We start from the raw sequence: 20077 nt of genomic DNA, 5'->3' as shown, positions 1-20077 counted from the left end.
CTTTAAGCTTTGTTCTACGGACAGGGCTGCTTTAAGAAAATGATAGAAATAGTAAATTACACAGATTAACAAATAATAAATCTTTGGATTCCTACAAAATAATTTTGGCTCCAGAGACCAAATATTTCCTGCAATCTCGTTGATAGAAGGGACACATTCTTAATATGCTGAACTCAAATAAGCTGCTCTTGAGATCGCTTTTTAGAAACTAACAGTGGAGAGGATAGTTATATTATCATGCCTATGTACATGGCATGTTTCCAGCTTTAATGGGGTATTGGTAGTTTATGGGCTATATGAATGTATACCGTATATTAATAAAAACACAAGTTTCCCATTGATCTTAAAATCTTCAGTTGCCTTTCACAGGTCAGTGTCTCTTCTGCTATGTTAAATAACTTCATCTTTTTAAAATTACATTTTTCAGCAGAATACTGTGCCCAGGATTCTGCAGAACATTATAATATACCTCAGCTGCAACAAACCCCTCCAAAAGTTGAGAGCAGTTCAATCAATATTTAACAGGAGGCACCTTCTTAGTCTTTATAAAGAAGTTCTGCAGCAGCTGAGGGGTACATTATATGCAGTATAAAATAGGCATCTTACTGTAAACGGATATGAGTATTAGAGGTCAAGGTCTTCTAGTGACTTGAAATATTCTAATGTTCTATACATTTACAGTAAAATATATACCATATTAGAGATGCCAGAAAAGATTTGTAGAATCCAGTTTCAGACTCTGGTCCAGTCCTCTGTTGCAGCGTAACGTCGCTTGTGCAGCTGTCATCCTAAGCACCTCTCCTGAGCACCTCCTAGGCCCTGCAACATCATGACACGCATTGAATCCCAATGGCATGATGTGTCGAAGCCTAGGAAGCAACAGAGCAGCCTAGCAGATGCCAGGCTGAGGATGTAGAAATGAAGTCCAGCTGCAATAGAGGACCAAGCCCCAGTGTGTATATATATATATATATATATATATATATATATATATATATATATATATATATATATATATATATATATATTTGTATTCAATATACATATCTTTATAAATGGTGTATACACACACACACACACACACACACACACAAAACATCCATCTGCTTTCTAGTTGACAACGGATTATTCAAAGCCCATTTGAGTTTTAGTGTTCACTAGAGTCTCTTATGTATTTTCATACTGGGAATGAGAAGTGAAGCATAGAAGCTCCTGGATCTCATCAGAATGGTGGAGAACTGCAGTAAGACTAAGCGGTTACTCTACCAGTGATGTGATAACAATGCCCAAGTCACCATGCATTGTAAGGACACAACACCACACACCCTACTGCTCATCATACATTATAGCTTTGCCTAACATTCTCAGCAGAGCACTTTATAACAAGATAATTTTTTTTGCGGTCATATATTTAAAGTTGCGCAAAAAGATTCACAGAACCCTGGGTCCAGTAGCTATGTCTGTAGTCCTTGGTTGCTAAACCAGAGCCTTGTGAACCTCCTACTACATGTGATATCCTGGCACCTCTTCTGGTTAATAATCTGCCTACTAATCAGAAGAGGTATAGATCATACCGCATGTAGGAGGTTCACAGGGCTCTGGTCCCACAGCAAGGGACTTCAGACGTGACCACTGGAGGACCAGGATTAATATAGATGGACATTTACATTATAATATAACTCCAAAACGTACAATAAATGACTGGTCCACAAGGGCCCCAACCACATATGGCCTGAGCGACACACTTGCATTACAAAAGGTAAAAATGACAGAATAAAATGGATATGCTCCAGATTTTAAATGTACAGTCCAGGTAAATTTAAGCAGCAGATTTTCTCTTCAGAAATCTCAAAAACAATGGTGATACTGTAATACACACTGGTTTTCCAGCAAGCAAGTGGAAAAATCTGCTGAATATTTGCAGTCTGCGAACATCCCTTAAAGGATGCAGCCTTCTCGATTTTCATATGTCACTACAGGAACACTGATGAGATTAGATAATACAATTAATATCACAATGCTAATGCCTTTGGAATTGATGAGCAGATGTAGGATTTTGACATAGGATATTCCAAATTTGCATCTTAAATATTTGCTTTGCTACTCGCGCACATATTCTTTTCTCAATAGTGCTATGAATTATCTGCAAAGACCACATGTACCCAAATCTAAAAAACATATTGAGCTTCCAAAAACCCTGCAACATTGTTAGTGCAAGAACGTATAGTCTTGCTGAACAGCGGTTTAGCATATTCTGTTTATAATTAATTGCACTATTCAGAGAAAATGGCTGGCAACCCAACAATCTAAAAGGTTCACACATATCTTACCATTCCTCAGCACTGAAAAGGAGATGCACTTACTCATATTGTTAAACACAAAGTATGGAAAGTTTCTTAATCAAAAGCAAAGTCAATGTCAAGGCTACAGTCTTTTTACTGAATGACTAAATAAATGAACACAAATATACATTTCTGAATTATTATTTTTTTTGTCATTAGTGTGTAGTGAAGTTTATATTTCCACCGTCCAAACACGAACTAAGAATTTCAGTAAATCATTGCACAGCATCTCACCTCTAGATATTAATCAATCCCATCAGTGCAAGTCCAAAATGCATTAATAATTATGAGAACACCTACAAAAGTTTAAAATACCAGACTTTGTGACACCAAAAATATATATTTGTAAGTTCCCACAAAACCACTTAAAACCCAAATAGAGAGGAAGTCAACATGTCAGGCTACTTTCACACTAGCGTTTCCCTGATGTGCGGCAGGCTGCGGACTTCCTCCGTGAAGCCTCGCCCCGGGCCGCACCTCCGCTCAAAACGGCATACAGCTGCACGACCTGCGTACCTAATGTTAAAGATAGGTACGGAGGTGGCATGCGGGCCGCATGCAGAAGTAGGTGGGGCTAGCAGCGGAGGTGCGGCCGGGGGCGGGGCTTCACGGAGGAAGTTCGCAGCCTGCCGCACATCAGGGAAACGCTAATGTGAAAGTAGCCTCAGTCACTTAATGCCACAGGTATACCAGTAACAAGCACTGAGGCCTATAGAGTGATGATCAAACCTATACCCAGGAATAGATTGGTAAGTGCTTATGTAATACAGTGCATAAAGTAACCTGTAACACTCTATGATAGTATAACTATATTAGGTAAAGTAACACGTGAAACAGTGTCGAGCTATTTCTTGCTATGTGTGACCTAATTATATAAACAATGTGCTAATGAGAGCGAAACCATAAATTACAATACCCCTATGTGACTGTGCTTCTACTGTGGTGCTACATACTGGGAGAGAAACACTAGTATAGGAAAAAATCCTGGCCTGCACCCGGTGATCGACTTCCAACTTACTTTTCATCAGGAAGGCTTCATCTTAGAGTCTTATAATCCTACTTCTTGGGGACAATATTTGACTCTGGTCTTTTAGGCCATCTATTTATAATGTTAATACTATTCCTTCCGCACACCTAGTAGAAACATTTTGGTTGCGCAAGTCCCCATTATATCTTAGCCAAACTACAACACTCTTTTGTGGAATACCTTTGAACAGGCTTGCATCCCCTCCTCTCTATCCTCAAAATAGTTAAGATATGACACTTCCCCCAAAGTCCTAACTAAGCGCCCAATATTTAGATTTAAAAAGAAAAGAAAGATGCAAAGAAAAAAAAACACACTTATGTCACCAGCAATAATAGTGGGGGAAAAACCCTCCACATCTGATAATGGGACGCAAGTGCCACTCTAAAAACTTACCACTTTACAAAAGTATACGAGTATGCTGTTCTAAACCTCAATCCAGTACCACTTTTGCCAGCCATCTGTTCCTATAGATTATTTGCTCATTAGGCAGGGCTCTCTACCACTGTATCAATCAATTCTATGTGTTTGTTCAGCTAGTTATTTTGTATATTCTATTTGTGCATGTAGGCAGTTCAGCCATTTATATTGTATTGTACAGTGCTATGGAATAAGACTGACACAGCAATACAAAACTGCCATAATGTATGTTTTAAGAATAACTTCTATATATTTGTTAATAAACTGGGAAAGTCTAAATAAAAAAACACAGCAGACTTAAAAGCTTGGCCTTCTGATTTCTTTGGAGTTCTAGTAATCTATAAACAGATGTCTTTATGTGTACTTCCTATAAGTCATGGTCTGCAGGAGAGCTGGTAGCCTCAGAAACAATCAATACTAAAAGATTCTGAGGTCAGCCTGCACTTACTGTCTGCATGGCGATTGATCGATTGCCCTGGGTGCACAGTGCAGGAAGCAGAGCTACATATCAAAGATGTGAGCTACGAGAAGGACATGTTGTGAATGCGCTAAACAAGAGAGAAGATCGCTGTGTAGAATGTAGGCCTAGCAGAAAGCGGCAGCTCCAGTCAGAGATGAAGGGTTATGTGTCTGCACCCAAAAGTTCAATCACCTTGTTGTGGAGGCTTTGAATTTCCTACAAGCCCAGTGACTTATCTATTTATTCATTGGTTCTATGCCAGAATGTAATTAGAGTATATTTCCCCATTTTAACCCATTTCTTCTAATATTGCACGAAAGCAATGTTATTAGTAGACACAAACAACATAACACAATCAAAACAGACGAGATGGAAAAGAAAACCAAATAATAAGTAATGCCGGCTTTACAAGGAACAATTGCGGCTTTTAGACAGCTGCCAATAGGAACATGCAAACTGATCAGCGGTTGGTTAATGGGCCACTAGTGAGACTGACCACAATTCTAGGCGCACACAACTATCGTTAATACGATTGTTCCTTGCCCATAGCTTATAGTATCGGCAGCACATCGCCTGCTCATACAGAATAATGTGCTGACGATAACGCTGATTTTTACACCAGTACCCATCCAACAAGCATTTCACTCATTCAACAGGTGTTTGCCAGCTTTTTTAGACAATTATCAGCCCGTCTAAATGGGCCATTAGACGTCAGGCGCAGGGTCTCCAGAGTGCCATGCCGCACACAACAAACACATTTTAATCTTCACAAAAAACTGAACTGCAGCAATAATGAAGGAGCTTCTATGTTCTCTCTGATCAACTATGCAATCAGGATAAATATACCTGAGAGCAAAATCTGCTGCTGATCATTCCCAAAATGTTCTCAGACGCTCCAAGAACACAACTTAATGATTTGCTGATAGTGAGTAGAAGGCTATATGCACACATCCAGGTCTGTTTTATATCATTTAAGAAGGTCAGTTTTTCACATGTGTCATGTGTTTTGCCTCCACATTTTGCATGTGTTTTTTACGCTTTAGTTTATAAAACCTTGAGGAAAACTGTTGGAAATTTTACTTATCTGATGACGATCACAATTTCATTACTAAAACAGATAAAAGACTGAAGGAAAAATGATGTCTTTAGTTTTTCATCCGTGCAACGCCTTGACTCGCCGATGTGTGTATGGATCAATTAAATTATGGGTGTGCTGTCAGAAAAAAAAAAAAAAGAAGACACCACACAGATGTGTACAATGGATGTGCGATTATAGCCCAACAGGATCTGGATGTAAGTTTATTTGCAGGCATATCAGCATTTATGAGTATTATTAAAGGTTACTAGTATGTTATTGTAACAATATCTTTGAACCGCCCATTCATTGTATATCATGATCTAAAAAAAAAAATCAGTGACAATTATCTGATCTTGCACAAACTATAGATATGTGTTGAAAAATAAAATCAAGAACCCATACTGTACCTTTTACAGATTCAGAACGTTTTGGCAAGTCGAGTGTGTCAAAGTTCTTATCCATGTCCCCATTCTTTTTTCCTGCAAGTCAGAAGCTGTATGTTATTTTTTGTCTGAGCAGAGCAACCTCACAGGGATACATACTCTGAAACCAAATTGCAAATCAATTCACTCAATTTCAATAGTTTCTTTCCAATTCTTTATTTATTGCTGAGCATTACGCATACACTCATTTCTGAACCGAATCCTCCACAGTACAGCAGAGATTTACGACACCTTGTGCAGACACAAACAAGAAATAAATAGAAGGTATCAAAGGCAGCTGAACACTGAGTTATGTGAAACTGAATAGACAAATAAAAAATACCTGATCTGAATGCTTAACAACTAATATTTGGAATAAACTGGACCACTTACAAATATAAAAAAAATGCAAATCACGTCTTAGTCTACGTTCACATTAGCGTTCGGCGCCGCAGCGTCGGGCGCCGCAGCGTCGCCGCATGCGTCATGTGTCCCTATATTTAACATGGGGGCGCATGGATATGCGTTGTGCTGCGTTTTGCGACGCATGGCCGCAAGCGTTGGGCGCAGAGAACGCAACAAGTTGCATTTTTTTTGCGTCCAACTTTCGGCCAAAAAGGACGCATGCGTCGCAAAACGCAGCGTTTTAGCGTGCATTTTGTTGCGGTTTTGTTTGCGTTGTGCGTTGAGTCGCCGACGCTGCGGCGCACAACGCAAATGTGAACGTAGCCTTAGGAATGTGTAGATGTACATTGAATGTAGTGCAACCCAAAACTATGTCTAGCCCTCTCTAAAGAGGAAGGGGTGGGAGAAATACGCACCGAAGGACAAAACCAGGATGGATGTAGACATCTATATAAGGGACATAAAATAGCACATACAAGGACCAATTTCAATAACTGTGAAACTAAAACTTACTGGTAGCACTGACCACATTACCCATTACTTAAAGGGAATCTGTCAGTTCACTCAACCCCCATCCGATAACTTGACTGCATTAGGCTATGAGTATATAAGAAATTCTGTACCTTTGTAAGCAAAAAAATCACTATTGCTGAACAATTTGTTTTAGAAGTATATGCACATAAGGCTGCAGATGCTCTGGGCGGGACAGAGATCTTCATCCTCTTCAGCTCCTGATTCAATGGTCAGCGAAGGCTTCTTTCACACTTGCGTCATTTTAGATCCGTCGCAATGCGTCGTTTTGGGGAAAAAACGGATCCTGCAAATGTGCCCGCAGGATGCGTTTTTTTCCCCCACTGACTTGTATTGCCCACGGATCACAACGTATGGCCATACGTCGCGTCCGTCGTGCACTGGATGCATCGTGCTTTGGCGGACCGTCGGCACGAAAAAACGTTCAAGGGAACATTTTTTCGTACGTCGGGTCCGCCATTTCCTACCGCGCATGCGCGGCCGGAACTCCGCCCCCTCCTCCCTGGGACTTAGCAACGGGCAGCAGACGCGTTGAAAAACTGCATCCGCTGCCCACGTGGTGCCAAATTTTCACAACGTGCGCTGGTACGTTGCACCGACGCATAGCGACGGCCCCGTACCGACGCAAGTGTGAAAGTAGCCTTACTCCGCTCTACACTAGAATATTAAAATACCGCTGCCGTGCTAACACCTGTCAATCACCTAGCGGAGGGCAATGTTAGGATGAGAATGGAGCTGAGGCAGAAGTGCTCCATCCCACTCTGTGCACTTCCAGCCTTATCTATATAACACTTCTAAAGTGGATTTCTTGGCAATAGAGCAGCACTTTGTTTAATAAAAAGGTACAGAATTACATATATTCTCATAATCTATAAGCATGTAAAAGGTTTGGGGGGATTTGAATGACTAACTGGTAAATACAGCAACATGGACGGCGACATGTTGAAGTAGGAGAATGAATAAGATGTAGTTTGTTTCAAACAGTCAATAAATCCAGGTTAGTAGGTAAATGCAGCACATACAATGAGGCAATACACATTAGAGCAAAGTCAGCCAAACTATAAAGGAATGGGTATGATGAATTTCAACCAGTCCTTTTATACTTGGAAGATATCTGGCAGCACCTTACTCCACTCTCCCTATAGAGAACACATGCATGCTGAATGTGCATATGTATATTTGGGAACATGAGCTGAACAGCTGACTATTATTCTGATAACCGCTATGGAACATGTGTAAACCCCTTTTGTAGAAAAGAGCCTGAAGGGTCACTTTCCTGTTACAATTACTTACTTTAGTATTGATTAAAGGTATTTGTAACCCTGAATATAAATCGCATGACAGAAAGATGTAGGAAGGAAAGTTTAAAGCGTTTTTAAATAGTTGTCCCTTATTTCACATTCTATCCTCTCCCAACACACATTAGACAGTTAGTGAAAGTATAAAGGCCCACATACACATTAGACCAACTTCAGATGAACCTGCTAATATTGGCGGGCTCAGCAAATGCATATGGAGGCTTTGCAACGCTCTCCTGACTTAGGGTACCGTCTCACATAACGATTTACCAACGATCACGACCAGCGATACGACCTGGCCGTGATCGTTGGTAAGTGGTTGTGTGGTCGCTGGGGAGCTGTCACACAGTCAGCTCTCCAGCGACCAACAATGCCGAAGTCCCCGGGTAACCAGGGTAAACATCGGGTTACTAAGCGCAGGGCCGCGCTTAGTAACCCGATGTTTACCGTGGTTACCAGCGTAAAAGTAAAAAAAAAAACAAACAGTACATGCTCACATTCCGGTGTCTGTCCCCCGGCGTTCTGCTTCTCTGCACTGTGTCTGCGCCAGCCGGAAAGCACAGCGGTGACGTCACCGCTGTGCTCGCTTTCCGGCTGGCCGGCGCTCAGTGCAGAGAAGCAGAACGCCGGGGGACAGACACCGGAATGTAAGTATGTACTGTTTGTTTTTTTTTACTTTTACGCTGGTAACCACGGTAAACATCGGGTTACTAAGTGCGGCCCTGCGCTTAGTAACCCGATGTTTACCCTGGTTACAAGCGAACGCATCGTTGGATCGCTGTCACACACAACGATCCAGCGATGACAGCGGGAGATCCAGCGACGAAAGAAAGTTCCAAACGATCTGCTACGACGTACGATTCTCAGCAGGATCCCTGATCGCTGCTGCGTGTCAGACACAGCGATATCGTATGGATATCGCTGGAACGTCACGGATCGTACCGTCGTAGCGACAAAAGTGCCACTGTGAGACGGTACCCTTAGACTTTGTTCACATCTGTGGTGGAGCCTTCTTTAGGAGATTCCCTCAAAGACCCTATTACTTTTATCAAAATAAATAGTAAGGTAATCTTTCCCTGGTAAAATGAATGACACCATGACATAAAGAAGGACTCTATAGTAATCAAAGGCATCAGAGATAACACAGAGCAGATGTTAAGGCCATGTGCACACGTTCAGGATTTTTAGCGTTTTTTTCGCGTTTTTTCGCTATAAAAACGTGATAAAAACGCGAAAAAAATGCTAACATATGCCTCCTATTATTTACAGTGTATTCCGCATTTTTTGTGCAAATGTTGCGATTTTTTCCGTGAAAAAATCGCATCGCGGAAAAAAAAGCAACATGTTCATTAAAAATGCGGAATTGCGAGGATTCCGCACACCTAGGAGTCCATTGATCTGCTTACTTCCCGCACGGGGCTGTGCACACCATGCGGGAAGTAAGCAGATTATGTGCGGTTGGTACCCAGGGTGGAGGAGAGGAGACTCTCCTCCACGCACTGGGCACCATATAATTGGTAAAAAAAAAAAAGAATTAAAATAAAAAATAGTCCTATACTCACCCTCGATGTCTGCCCGCCTCACCGCTGCATGCTGCCGCTTCGGTTCCTATAGCTGCTGTGCGGTGAAGGACCTGCCGATGACGTCACTGTCTTGTGATTGGTCGTGAGCGGTCATGTGACCGCTCACATGACCGCGACGTCATGGAAGGTCCTGCGTGCACACACCAGCTATAGGAAGAGGAACGGACGCCGCTGATGAGATGTCTGGGTGAGTATAACCATTTTTTTATTTTTTTATTTTTTATTTTTAAACATTCTATCTTTTACTATAGATGCTGCATAAGCTGCATCTATAGTAAAAAGTTGGTCACACTTGTCAAACAGTATGTTTGACAAGTGTGACCAACCTGTCAGTCAGTTTTCCAAGTGATGCTACAGATCGCTTGGAAAACTTTAGCATTCTGCAAGCTAATTACGCTTGCAGAATGCTAAAAAAAAACGCGAAAAAAACGGAAAAAAAACGCAAAAAAAAAAATGCGGATTTCTTGCAGAAAATTTCCGGTTTTCTTCAGGAAATTTCTGCACGAAATCCGGACGTGTGCACATACCCTTACAAAGCCAAATCCAATATACAACAGATCCTAGGCCAGGTTCACAGTGACCTTTGGAATTCAGAACTCCTGAACGGAATGGTTCTGAGCCATCCATTATAATAGGGTCTGTTGGTTTTCGGTTAGGGTGCTAGTTATTTTATCGGAAATTATATAAAGCCCAAAACTAAATAAAGCAGTATTGCTGCGCTTTTGCTTCCAAGAAAGATCAGAGAACCTACAATTCCGACACAAATGTAAATCTGGCCTTAGCTGCCAACAATGTACTCTTGTTAAAATAATTATAAACGGAAAAAAAAACTTCATATGTGATGCACACCAACAAAGGAGAGATCACTGGACAAACTGGAATCAAATTTTCATTCATTTTTTAGCAGACCGAAATGGAACAATGAAAACAAAGTAAGCATATTTTTGGCCACTTTAGTTTGCTACAATAAGTAAAAATAAATGGTTGCAAATGTAGCCTAATTTGATATATTGAGTAGAATGTCCTAAGCACATAGCCTGAAAAGTAAAGGATTGGTTACATTTAAAGTGGTTGCCTCAGTCATAACCTGTTCTTGTGTTCTGTTAGGCCATATCAATGTCATAGATGAAAAAGGTAGGTCCCATGACGGGCACACCCTCTGGAAGACAAAGCAGAACGGTGCTCTTCAAGCTCCAGCAGATTAAATGTTTGGTCAGCTGAATGCTGGGGGTTAAGGAGACCAGACCCATTGCATCGGGGGAATGCCATGCCAGCTTACTTTAACAAGTTAACTTGACACCGCCCATTAAATTATACTTTGGTAATGTAGAAGACCAAAATTTACTATACTATAGAGTCAACTATTTTAACACCTACTCCAAAATAAAACGGAGTTGTGAAAACCAGAAAATTATATTATTTATTTATTTATTTAGATAGCACCATTAATTCCATGGTGCTGTACATGATTGTTTTTGTGTTTTACAAAACCTTCACAGGCAGGAAAAAAAAGGAGAGGTGAAAGGCAGAAGCTACAGACTCACCTTGATTAAACCACTCCTCTAATAAGCAGGAAAGCAAGAGAAGAAAGGTGAATTAGAGGGAGGAAGAGAATAAAGCAAGCAGATCTAGTAACAGTAATGCAGATCATGTAGCTATATCAGGGACCTGTTACTTGACGGATGCTGCCTAAGTAAAGGCAATCATACAGAAGCTACCTTTCGTTGTAATGTGCACAAGTATCGGAAAGGCCAATTCTTTCTTCAAGTATGAAAACCTAAAAACTGGAGCAGATCTCGGGAGAAAGGACATGGAAAATGTCCCAAAAGAAACAATTGGAAAGGTCTTCCGATCTTCACTTCTCCTGGGATCAGTTTCTGTAGAAAGGAAGATTTCACCGACCATAGCAGCTGTAAGTGACCAAACAGAGCTACATGCATTTTTTAAATGCCAGTTCAACTAAGGAGAACATCTGGCAGCAAAGCTCAAAAATTAATATTGTTCTTGTTCTTGAATTTACTCCAGGTTTTCTTGAAATATGTGTGTACAGTAAGTATGCTATGAGACTATGTTCATCAGTCAGGTGCCATATACATAGTCTATCTTATTGCCAGTGTCCTTTCAGTACATCTTAAATACAGCTACAATATAAAAAAAAGTAGATAAAAGCTTGATGGACACCATATCTTTGTGCCACACTTACTACCAAGTGTCTCCATGTCTATTTGGAGGATTTCTGCTTAGTTCGTATAAAACAGGTTTTGATGGTGTGATATACATTTTTTACATCACATATATGGTTGACTGAGGGTACGTGACCACGATCAGGAATAGTAGCATTTTAGATGCAATGTATTTTCGCTGCATCTAAAACGCTGCGTTCTATATTACAATCACAATGGATGGGATTTATAGAAATCCAATGCACACTGTGTAAACTGACATGCGGTGCGGGTTTCTGAGCCGCAGCATGTTAATTTCTGGAGTGGAGACGCTTGTCTCCTCTGTGTATTTGACTGTCATTAGGTGCGGTAAATCTGCATAGTTCTAAAAGACAAGTGCTAATGTACAATGAAGCGTTTTGGACACAGAAAATAAGGTGAGTCCAAAACAATACTATTCCTGATTGTGGGCATGTAGCCTAAAAATTATGTCTTGGGCCTTCACAGAGGATTATAAATTGTTACCACCTAAAGACTATGAATTTCCTACGTATATCGTGGAAGGATTCAATCTCTAATTTTTTGTATGTTATTATTAAACATGCTAGTTTTTTAAATTAAAAAAAAAAAAAAATGTGATGGGTTGTTAAAATCAAGAACCCAGGAAATGACAAGCCCCCCATAGCACTAATTAGGTCTACGATAAGCAATAAGGATTGGGAAGGGCTCAGCAGGTAGACATGGGAGTCATAGCGTGACTACTACAGAGCATGGCAGGGAATGTAGCTGTAATCTTGCCTCCATAAACACATACGAAGCAGGTTTGAGCAAGCCAGACTTTGCCCAGAGAGATTGGTGATAAGTCAGAAGGTGGTGGCAGACAAAGAGCCAGTTCAGCAGTGCTGTTTACCTTACAAGTTAATAGACCATTATCAACTTCATAAACCTCTATGACTAAGGGTACCGTCACACATTGAAATTTCCATCGCTACGACGTTACGATTCGTGACGTTCTAGCGATATCGTTACGATATCGCTGTGTCTGACACGCTACTGCGAACAGGGACCCTGCTGAGAATCGTACGTCGTAGCAGATCGTTTGGAACTTTCTTTCGTCGCTTGATCACCCGCTGACATCGCTGGATCGTTGTGTGTGACAGCGATCCAGCGATGTCTTCGCTTGTAACCAGGGTAAACATCGGGTAACTAAGCGCAGGGCCGCGCTTAGTAACCCGATGTTTACCCTGGTTACAAGCGTAAACGTAAAAAAACAAACCGTACATACTCACCCGTCGGTGTCCTTCAGGTCCCTTGCCGTCTGCTTCCTGCTCTGAGTGCCGGTGCTGAGTGCGGTGCTGCGCTCTGCTCTCACTGTACGGCTGCACTCAGAGCAGGAAGCAGACGGCAAGGGACCTGAAGGACACCGACGGGTGAGTATGTAAGGTTTGTTTTTTTACGTTTACGCTGGTAACCAGGGTAAACATCGGGTTACTAAGCGCGGCCCTGCGCTTAGTTACCCGATGTTTACCCTGGTTACCCGGGGACTTCGGCATCGCTCCAGCGCCGTGATTGCAACGTGTGACCGCAGTCTACGACGCTGGAGCGATGATTATACGACGCTGCGACGTCACGAATCGTGCCGTCGCAGCGATGAAAATTTCAATGTGTGACGGTACCCTAACTCTTCTGCTGCTGCAAACGTCTAGATACTGCATAACAGCAAAGCATGTCTGAACAACCCATAGTAAATGTATGTCACCGTCATTACATAAAACACAGCCTTGACAAGTGACAAAGCCGAGGCAGGATATCCTGTATTCAGTCAAGTAGGCAGTGATGCACATTGCTAATAGCGGTTTCAGTGCAAGGTTTTATGGATCTTGCCAATTAGTAGCATGGCTGAAGTTCAAAATGTCACACACTGGTTACCTTTAGCTTTCTTGCCTCCAAAGCAGCCAGCATCATCTTTCTTTTTCTTTTGCTGTCCACCGATGCCACTTTGGAGATTGCCATCTAAGTCGTGGAATCTGTCTGCTCCTGGCACCTCCTTGTGGACGTGGTATGAGAGGTTGCGCATGATACACACACTATTTTCAACTGACTGGAAGTAAAAAAGAGGGTACAAAAAGATAATTAAAAACTTGTATTTCGTTATGTACAAACCAAACTCTCCAGCTCAATATTACTTACTTAATCTTATTACAACAGACCAAGAATTTACCTGACACAAACACATTTACACAAAATGGGCAGACTACCCCCTCGCTGATTTTACAGAACATGATATTGCCATTTCTAAAATGATTTATGTTCTTTACTGCTCTTCTGGTATACATATTCAAAGTCTGAAAATGATGAAAATTTTCAAGCAAAGCTAATTATTAAGGGTTAAGTTGGAAGTAAAGCATAGGCTGGCTCAGCAAACAACAGTTCATATGATAGATGGGCTTTATTATTACACATGCCGTAGAGATAAAAAAATAGCAAAACCTTCCAGAATTGATGGGTCAAGCCATCTTTTCTTAGTTTCCCAATAATATCCCATCACAGATCTCATCGCAAACGCAAGATTCTGCAGCAAAGTATGAACCTTTTGCATGCAGCAGATTCTCAGTGGGTTTCACTGCTATATACTGAAGCGGATGAAATCTGTGGCATGGAGATATTTTGCCTTCATGCAGATGCATTTTTAAAACCTCATTCACATATATTGTAGTGTAATTTGCTCCCGAGTTGTGGTGCAAAATCAATGGTAAGTCCGCCACTTCTGAGTATATCCTTATAGTTTAAAGGGAATTACAGCCATAACTACGAGTGCATGTCACTTCCAATTTCAGTCATTTTAAGGACGGCTTTCAGAAACACACCAGGATACTCGAGTCTCACCTTGTTGTCGGTGTCCTTTTTGCTAACTGCAGACTGAAGGGCATGTAGCAGGGCATCCACCAATCCATCACACTCTCGCAGCCTTCTGCGGGCTTCAGCCCCATCTGAACTGACATTCCTACAAACAGATAGCAACACAAACATTGAGAATATTTTCAACTTTATCAAACTTTTAAATTGTTGGCACTTCATCGACAAGAAAAATGGAAAGTGACGCAGACAAGAACTGAAGGTGAATAGCAGAGGACCAACAAAGAGCTACTCTATCTCCACTGAAAAGTGTCTATAGGATGCATGTTCCACAGAATATAAAAAGCAGCATAAGACAATCCTCTGCACTGTACATGGTAAATGATACCATACACACTGTATGTAATGGCGGTGAGTAGCTAGGCTACATCCCCTCTCTTAGAAATGCTGCATAATTCATACATGCAAAAAGTTCTACATAAGCAACAGATTTCCAAGCTGTCTACACATAAATAATAATGAACCTGTATAGGACCATGGCCACTGACACCCACCTCTAAATCCACCAGACAGGTGTATTATAGAGGCCACAGTGTATGGAGGTAAAGCCTTTGACCTTCAGCATGGTAAACACTGGCTACTCTCACATTCATTAACTCATAGCCACCTCCAGGAGGAGAGTTTTTAAACACATTTCTCTGAAATGCCAAGTTATTCAGATTGCAGCACAGATAAGGCTTGAATATAATTCATTGTGAAAGCTCTAATTCCCAGCCACTTTCTTTGAGAGACAAACTCTGAATTAATCACGATTAATAGGGGAGGTAGAGCATTGGCTCATTACCACACAGAGCTTTCTCCTGTTCTGGAGACAGCACACGCAGACGAGATAATGGCAAAACTGCTGCTCTAACCAACGGATACATCAGAGGGCAGCGCTGTCAAGTCAGGTGGAGGGCGGCTGCATCAATCTTTTACACTGTTCTATTGAAGTCATTGTCCATCTATATGCAGAATTGGATTTACATGCTGTATATACATGTTGGATTTCTACCACTCTGAAAAATCCCATAGGCTGAATGTATGGGTAATATTTGCTCTATTACCACTGCATCAAGATTATCATTCCCAGAATCAAAGTCCATGAAATAATCCTGCCGCTTCATTGTAGAGCAAGAAAATGGACATCTATATATGCTGCATGTACATCTAGTCATCTTTCATTCATAGAAAACAATGTATGCACTATCATCTATGGCATTACATTAATTGCTCGGCCAATCACTTTGCCAATCGTGGGTAATAATAATAATAATATGCAGACAGGAACAAGGTTTTGTGCCAGAATGTTACCCTATTACAGCACCATTTCAGTTACACCTGGTTATTGTGGCAGTGGCACAAGGTTAAGTCTGGCCGAACACATTAGATGGTTGTCGGCCCAAAGATGCTTTGGCTGACCGCAATCTCAGCCCACTCTCCCATACACAGGAGCATTTGCTCAGCCAATCACTCCTGTGCTCTCTATGAGAAATCTGCCAGTTGACATGTCAGCTGGCAGCTTCTCAGGAGAGCAATGAGATTGGCTGTCCAAAATCGGGCATGCACGATCGATATCTCTCTCGACTGGCTGCTGCCTTCCATATGAATTAGCCCAAAGACCGAGCCCGTCAATATCGGGTTCAACCGGCATTACTGTAATGTGAAAGGCGGACTTAAGGCTTGTGACGTATGAACATTGGCAGCAGGGAACATTGAACAACGTCCTTTTCTCGGGTCACAGCAGATACCTGACATTACCGGATTGAGTAAAGACTCAGCGGTCCTTCTGTAGATACACATGATTATTATTATTATTTATATAGCACCATTGATTCCATGGTGCTGTACATGAGAAGGGGTTACATACAGGTTACAGATATCACTTACAGTAAACAAACTAACAATGACAGACTGATACAGAGGGGCGAGGACCCTGCCCTTGCGGGCTTACATTCTACAGGATTATGGGGAAGGAGACAGTAGGTTGGGGGTTGCAGGAGCTCCAGTGTTGGTGAGGCGGTAGCTTCGGTAGTGATGAGGAGGCAGCGGGGTCAGTGCAGGCTGTAGGCTTTCCTGAAGAGATGAGTTTTCAGGTTCCGTCTGAAGGATCCGACTGTGGATGATAGTCGGACGTGTTGGGGCAGAGAGTTCCAGAGGATGGGGGATATTCGGGAGAAGTCTTGGAGGCGATTGGATGAGGAGCGAATAAGTGTGGAGGAGAGAAGGAGGTCTTGGGAGGACCGGAGATTACGTGAGGTAAGATATCGGGAGATTAGTTCAGAGATATATGGAGGAGACAGGTTATGGATGGCTTTGTAGGTCAGTATTAGTAATTTGAACTGGATACGCTGAGGGAATGGGAGCCAGTGAAGAGATTTGCAGAGGGGGGAAGGGGAGGAGTAGCGAGGAGAGGGATGGATTAGTCGGGCAGCAGAGTTAAGGATGGACTGGAGAGGTGCAAGGGTGTTAGCAGGGAGGCCACAGAAAAGGATGTTGCAGTAGTCAAGGCGGGAGATGATGAGGGCATGCACAAGCATTTTAGTAGATTGAGGGTTGAGGAAAGGACGGATTCTGGAGATATTTTTGAGCTGGAGGCGACAGGAGGTGGAAAGAGCTTGGATGTGCGGTTTGAAGGACAGGGCAGAGTCGAAGGTTACTCCAAGGCAGCGGACTTTGGGTACAGGGGAAAGCATGATGTCGTTGATCGCGATAGATAGGTCAGGTAAGGAAGATTCGTGGGATGGAGGAAAGATGATGAGTTCAGATTTGTCCACATTGAGTTTGAGGAAACGGGAGGAGAAGAAGGAGGATATGGCTGATAGACACTCTGGGATTCTGGACAGCAGAGAGGTGACGTCTGGGCCAGAGAAGTAGATCTGAGTGTCATCAGCATAGAGGTGGTACTGGAATCCATGGGACTTTATGAGTTGTCCCAAGCCAAGTGTATAGATTGAGAAGAGTAGGGGTCCTAGAACAGAGCCTTGGGGGACTCCAACAGAGAGAGGGTGGGATGAGGAGGTAGTGTGGGAGTGGGAGACGCTGAATGTCTGGTTCGAAAGGTATGAGGCGATCCAGGATAGGGCGAGGTCTTTGATGCCAAAGGAGGAGAGGATCTGTAGTAGGAGGCAGTGGTCAACTGTGTCGAAAGCAGAGGACAGGTCTAGAAGGAGGAGTACAGAGTATTGTCCAGTAGCTTTGGCGGTAAGTAGGTCGTTAGTGATTTTGGTCAGGGCAGTCTCAGTTGAGTGATGGGGGCGGAAACCAGATTGTAGATTGTCGAACAACAAGTTAGATGAGAAGTGGGAGGAGAGTTCAGCATGGACGTGCTGCTCCAGGAGTTTGGAAGCGAATGGGAGCAGCGATATTGGGCGATAGCTGGACATAGCAGTTGGATCGAGGGTTGGCTTTTTAAGGATAGGCGTGATTGTAGCATGTTTGAACGCAGAGGGGAAGGTGCCAGAAGTTAGTGATAGGTTGAAGAGGTGGGTTAGGGATGGAATAAGTGTGGTGGTGAGGTTGGGGAGGAAGTGGGATGGGATGGGGTTGAGCGCACAGGTGGTGAGGTGCGATTTGGAGAGGAGAATTAAGCCCCCCCTTCAGTGATGTTGGATAGGGAGGTTATGGGGTTTGGGCATTGGTCTGGTATACAAAGGGGTTGTGGTGGTTGAACAATAAAGACTTGCCTTGTCTGGTCGATCTTATTTTTAAAGTGTGTGGCAAAGTCCTCAGCAGAGATGAGGGAGGTTGGAGGGGGCAGTGGGGGGCGGAGGAGGGAGTTAAAGGTTTTGAATAACTGTTTGGGGTTGTAGGATAGGGAAGATACGAGGGTTGTGAAGTAGGTCTGTTTAGCAGAGGTGAGTGCAGATTTAAAAACGAGCGTTGCTTGTTTGAATACAGTGAAGTCATCTTGCGAGTGTGTTTTCTTCCAACGCCGCTCCGCAGCCCTGGACACTTGCCGGAGCTTTTTGGTGGTGTTATTGTGCCAGGGTTGTCTATTGATACGACGCACTCTGCCATGAACGAGAGGGGCAACTGTGTCAATAGCTGATGCAAGAGTGGCATTGTAGAAAGCAGTGGCAGTGTCTGTGTCATGGAGTGAGGATATGGATGCCAGTGGTAGGATGGAGTCAGAGTGTGTGGGTGTCTAGGTGTGCAAGGTTTCTGCGTGGGTGCGCATGTTGCTGGACATGGATGACCGGTGAGGAGGACAGGGATGAGAAGGTGAGCAGATGGTGGTCGGATAGAGGGAGAGGGGAGGTGGTGAAGTTCGATAGAGAGCAGAGACGGGTGAATACCAAGTCTAGTGTATGCCCGTCTGTGTGGGTGGCTGTGGAGGACCATTGAGTAAGTCCAAAGGATGATGTAAGGGACAGAAGTTTGGAGGCTGTTGACTGAAGGATATCAATGGGGATGTTTAAGTCACCCATGATGATGGTGGGAATGTCAGCAGAGAGAAAGTGAAGAAGCCAGGTGGAGAATTGGTCAATAAAGGCAGTGGCTGGGCCTGGAGGTCTGTATATGACACATACAGCAATATGCTAACACATCATAATAATTTACTTTCATTTAGAGAAAAAAAACAACACATAGGTCAAAGACTAGTATGATGACACATCCAGGGTGTTCCCGTGTATGGGGGACTCAGGAGATATAGCAGTTGGCTGACAGCCATCTCATATGGTGGGGAACTATTAAAGTTTACATAGAGGCGGTGATATCCAGAAAATTGTACTCAGAAAAAACAAACAAAAAGATTAAAACAATTCGGTCACATGAGAGCAAATCCAGTGGTTGCATTTATATTCAGGAGTGATGAGTCTCGCTAACAACCACTTGACAGTGACAAATATGTGGTGGTAAGCTGCATTCACCCTTCTCATTAATTCTTGATCTTATCAAGAAAATAAGTGCAACTTCATTAATATGATGAAACCCTGGGCATATTCTGTATTATCTTCCACTCTAATTATAAGTTATTGACACGTAAAAATAAATCTGACACTTTATAGTAAGATCAACTACATATAGAGTAAGGAAGGAGGAAGGGAATTTCCAGCACGTTCATCCAGTGTAGGTAAAATTTGGAAATTGTACCTACACTGGATGGACGTGCTGGAAATTCCCTTCCTCCTTCCTTACTTCAGCTGAAATCACCAGCAGGTACGGCACCCACCAGTTACATTTATTTGCAACGGTTCACAAATGCATGTCTCAGCGTGTCAAGCTCCAACTTTTCCCTTCCCCTCCTCTCTCCCTCATACATATAGAGTAATGAAGGAGCTAACAGAATTTTACTGGACATCATATAAAAAAAGTCCACTGATGTCTACCTGCTGAGTTACTCTACCAACGGGCTTTCATGACTAACTCTGGTACTGCTGTAATTATAGCCCATATACAGAATTAGATTGTGTATACATACTTTAAGGGTATGTGGACACGTTGCAGATTTGC

General features: G+C 42.5%; 1 protein-coding gene across 3 annotated transcripts in view; it reads right to left on the bottom strand.

The window, feature by feature from the left end:
- ARVCF (ARVCF delta catenin family member) overlaps nt 1–20077 on the bottom strand; it is a 1196801-nt gene that overhangs the window by 69271 nt on the left and 1107453 nt on the right. For 2 of the 3 annotated variants that reach the window (XM_077293391.1, XM_077293392.1), the window contains 4 exons: nt 14612–14729; nt 13655–13826; nt 11108–11125; nt 5732–5803 (listed from right to left, as the gene is read on the bottom strand). In XM_077293391.1, coding sequence (XP_077149506.1) covers nt 5732–5803; nt 11108–11125; nt 13655–13826; nt 14612–14729 — 380 coding nt within the window. The remainder of the gene's footprint in view (nt 1–5731; nt 5804–11107; nt 11126–13654; nt 13827–14611; nt 14730–20077) is intronic. The other variant, XM_077293393.1, reaches the window with a different exon arrangement.

This window comes from Ranitomeya variabilis, chromosome 1, assembly GCF_051348905.1.
Source record: "Ranitomeya variabilis isolate aRanVar5 chromosome 1, aRanVar5.hap1, whole genome shotgun sequence".
NCBI lineage: Eukaryota > Metazoa > Chordata > Amphibia > Anura > Dendrobatidae > Ranitomeya > Ranitomeya variabilis.
Note: the sequence above shows the minus strand (reverse complement) of the source record. Positions and strands in the feature narration are given on the sequence as shown.